General features: G+C 38.1%; 1 protein-coding gene across 1 annotated transcript; it reads left to right on the top strand.

The window, feature by feature from the left end:
- The first annotated feature begins 1,738 nt into the window (after window positions 1–1,738).
- LOC127681556 (olfactory receptor 14C36-like) lies at window positions 1,739–2,668 on the top strand. The gene has a single exon (XM_052177932.1). The coding sequence runs from the start codon at window positions 1,739–1,741 to the stop codon at window positions 2,666–2,668; it is 930 nt and encodes a 309-aa protein (XP_052033892.1).
- Window positions 2,669–4,456: the final 1,788 nt, after the last annotated feature.

Here is a 4,456-nt window from a genome sequence, read left to right as displayed (position 1 = left end):
GGTTTCTGTTGGTAGTGATCTTGTGTTTGCCTTGGACAATCTAGTTATCTCTGGTCTTAGATGGTCTTGCTGTCTCTGACTGTGCCTTCTCTGTTCTGCAAGCCTGTGTATCTGTACTCCTGGGATTCCTGTTCTCTCAAATGCCCTGCATATGGCTGGTTCTCCAGGAAGTAATGGGTGATAGGGTCTTCCCTGTGGCAAACCTGGCAAGGTTCAAATGCCCTGTGTGTTGCTATTTCTCAAATGGCCTGAGTGCTGCTGGTTCTCTAGAAAGTATCAGGAGATGGGGCCTTCCCTGTGACATAGCTGGCTGGGGTATACTACAGCAGAGGGAATGGGGCAGGTGGTTGTGGAGAAAGGTGTAGAAGGAATGGAAGGGGTATCTTATTCTGTGGGGAGGGTGGGGTTTTACTGGTTGCTGGTTAATGAGTCTCAGTCAGTGTCTCTGGGCCTCTAGAGGTGGAAGTACTTCTTAAGGAATGCCCTGCTTGCTGCTGGTTCTCTAGAAAGTATCAGGAGATGGGTCCTGCCCTGTGTCAGAACTGGCAGGGGATCTGCCACAGCAGTACCATTAATATTTTATAACATGTAGAATTATTAGTGGTTGCCAGGAGAATTTGATAAAAAGTGTTACCTTATTTCATTAAGCTAATGGCAATTTGCATTTAATTTCGTACAGTTTAAATTCTTCCCATTAACACCACTATACTTGATCGTACATTTTAGAATTTATGGTTTTTATAACATGAATTATTCAGGGACATAGACAATGTGTTGATCCATACTAAGAAAACATGTTGTGCGATTTTATAGTGTTTTTTTACATCAGCTACACTTGACTCACACTGGTAAGGACATAAAAGCTATAAAACATTGTATCATGTTAAGCTATATCTACAAAGTTGTCTTTGTTGCAGGATTCAACTAGCGAAGCAATATTTCAGGTGTCACTATTCATATAACCAAATAATCAGTTTTAAGAAATTTAAATTATTATCTATAATATGACTGAATTTTTAGAAAACACAAAGATTCTCAAAAAAGAAAAAACTCTGCCTCCAGCATAGGAAATTAACTGTGTCTAGGTTTCCCAGCAAATGGGCTATTCTGAAAGTATGACACAAGCCAAAAACTGAGTGAGATAATTTCCTCAGCTTTCATTTCTATCATGTTCATCTTTATTTGTATTTCTCAACCTTTTTTTTTATGTCCAGGTCTCTTATATTCACTTCTTTTCTCTATCCTATGCCATAGGGATAGACAGATATGTTTATATATAAAATAATCATACAACATAAATACATTTTGTATGTAAATCCATATATTTTAATAAATACAAAATAGTTTTAAAAATATACTCCACATGTTAAATATCTCTGGCATTCCTAATTGATGCTGGTATTTTATCAAGAAGAACTTAGCATATTATATAACTTTATATTAAACAACTTAATACTTATTAAAATAATAGTATTCACAAAATAGCTATTATATTGGAAATTAATTCTGAGTCCTTAGCATCATACCATACAATTTGATAGCCACATATATGTGTATTAACAAATATGCCTAATAAAACTGCATGTAAACCAAAGGAAAAAATACTTGATTTTTCCCATGTAAAGGCCAGTTTTAGAACAGAAAAATAAAGAGTTTCAAGAGAAATGCTAGTGATCTATCAATTAAGTTATTCTCCATTGGTGCTTTTCTCTTTCAGGTTAACCTGCACTTTGATACTATGGCCAATTCTACCCTGGTGATTGAGTTTCTCCTGGAGGTTTTTGCTGAGTCTTGGGAGTTCAGGCTCCCACTCACTGTGCTGTTTCTGCTTCTGTTCCTGGGCAGCCTGATAGGGAATCTTATCATCATCATTGTTACTACAGTTGACCAGACCTTGAACACACCCATGTACTTCTTCCTCAGGAATCTTTCCATTTTAGACATGGGCTATGTTTCTGTTACTGTGCCCAATGCTTGTATCAACTCTCTCACTGACCACAGAAATATTTCTGTGGCTGGGTGTGCAGCACAAATCTTTTTGGTCTTCTTTTGTTCATGTGTAGAGATTCAGTTTCTTACCACCATGGCCCAGGACCGATATGTAGCCATCTGCAAGCCTCTCCTCTACCCTGTGATTATGAACCACCAATTCTGTGTTCAGATGACGCTGGCTTCCCTACTTAGCTCTATTGTCATTGCGAGTATGCACACTTTCAAAACATTCCAGCTCTCCTTCTGTCACTCTAATGTAGTTCCTCAGTTCTTCTGTGATATCCCCTCTTTGCTGAGGCTTTCTTGTTCTGATACCTTTAACAACAAGCTCTTACTTCTTCTGACTGCCATTGGGCTCAGTGGTAGCTGCCTTACCTTCATTGTCATATCATATGTTCACATATTATCAACTGTCTTGAAGGTCCCTGTCAAAAGAGAGCGAGGGAAAGCCTTTTCTACCTGTGTCCCTCATATTATTGTAGTGTCTGTGTTTCTTAGTTCTGGTGCCTATGTATATCTAAAACCAACAGCAAACTCAGAAATGATTGAGGATATGACTATATCTGTATTTTATACCATTGTTCCTCCATTCTTAAACCCTATAATCTACAGTCTTAGAAACAAACAGATAAAGGAGGCTATGAAAAAATTAATCTTCAGATTTTTTCATAGTTGAATAAAATAAAAATATTCAGAAACACAAATAGAAACACACAATCAAAGCGTTTTTAAACCATTAATTGGAGAGATTTTTTTATATTTTATTTTTTTTAATTTATTGATATATTTATTTACATTTCAAATGATTTCCCCTTTTTTGGACCCCTGCTCCCCGAAAGTCCCATCAGTCCCCTTCCCACCCCCTGTTTTCCCACCCAACCCTTCCCACTTCACTGTTCTGATTTTGCTCTATACTGCTTCACTGAGTCTTTCCAGAGCAAGCTGTCACTCCTCCGTTCTTCTTGTACCTCATTTGATGTGTGGATTATGTTTTGGGTATTCCAGTTTTCTAGGTTAATATCCACTTATTAGTGAGTGCATACCATGATTCATCTTTTGAGTCTGGGTTACCTCACTTAGTATGATGTTCTCCAGCTCCATCCATTTGCCTAAGAATTTCATGAATTCATTATTTCTAATGGCTGAATAGTACTCCATTGTGTATATATACCACATTTTTTGCATCCACTCTTCTGTTGAGGGATACCTGGGTTCTTTCCAAATTCTGGCAATTATAAATAGGGCTGCTATGAACATAGTAGAACATGTATCCTTATTACCAAACATGTGAAAGATCTGTATGACAAGAACTTCAAGACCCTGAAGGAGGAAATGGAAGAAGACCTCAAAAAATGGGAAAAACTCCCATGCTCATGAATTGGCAGGATCAATATAGTTAAAATGGCCATTTTGCTAAAAGCAATATACAGATTCAATGCAATACCCATCAAAATCCCAACTCAATTCTTCACAGAGTTAGAAAGGGCAATTCTCAAATTCATCTGGAATAACAAAAAACCCAGGATAGCTAAAACTCTTCTCAGCAACAAAAGAAATTCTGGGGGAATCAGTATCCCTGACCTCAAACAATACTACAGAGCAATAATGTTAAAAACTGCATGGTATTGGTACAGTGACAGGCAGGCAGATCAATGGAACAGGATTGAAGATCCAGAAATGAACCCACACACCTATGGCCACTTGATCCTCGACAAAGGGGCTGAAAACATCCAATGGAAAAAAGATAGCCTTTTCAACAAATGGTGCTGGTTCAACTGGAGGTCAGCATGCAGAAGAATGGGAATTGATCCATCCTTATCTCCTTGTACTAAGCTCAAATCCAAATGGATCAAGGACCTCCACATAAAGCCAGACACTCTGAAGCTAATAGAAAAGAAACTGGGGAAGACCCTTGAGGACATCGGTACAGGGAGAAAGTTTCTGAACAGAACACCAATAGCGTATGCTCTAAGATCAAGAATTGACAAATGGGACCTCATAAAATTACAAAGTTTCTGTAAGGCAAAGGACACCATCAAAAGGACAAATCAGCAACCAATAAATTGGAAAAAGATCTTCACCAACCCTACATCAGATAGAGGGCTAATATCCAATATATATAAAGAACTTAAGAAGTTAGACTCCAGAAAACCAAACAACCCTATTAAAAAATGGGGTACAGAGTTAAACAAAGAATTCTCACCTGACGAATTTCGGATGGCGGAGAAATATCTTAAAAAATGCTCAACTTCATTAGTCATTAGGGAAATGCAAATCAAAACAACCCTGAGATTTCACCTTACACCAGTCAGAATGGCTAAGATTAAAAATTCAGGAGACAGCAGGTGTTGGCAAGGATGTGGAGAAAGAGGAACATTCCTCCACTGCTGGTGGGGTTGCAAATTGGTACAACCACTTTGGAAATCAGTCTGGCGGTTCCCCCGAAAACTGGGAACCTCACTTC

Source organism: Apodemus sylvaticus, chromosome 1 (assembly GCF_947179515.1).
Source record: "Apodemus sylvaticus chromosome 1, mApoSyl1.1, whole genome shotgun sequence".
In the NCBI taxonomy this organism is placed as follows: Eukaryota; Metazoa; Chordata; class Mammalia; order Rodentia; family Muridae; genus Apodemus; species Apodemus sylvaticus.
Note: the sequence above shows the minus strand (reverse complement) of the source record. Positions and strands in the feature narration are given on the sequence as shown.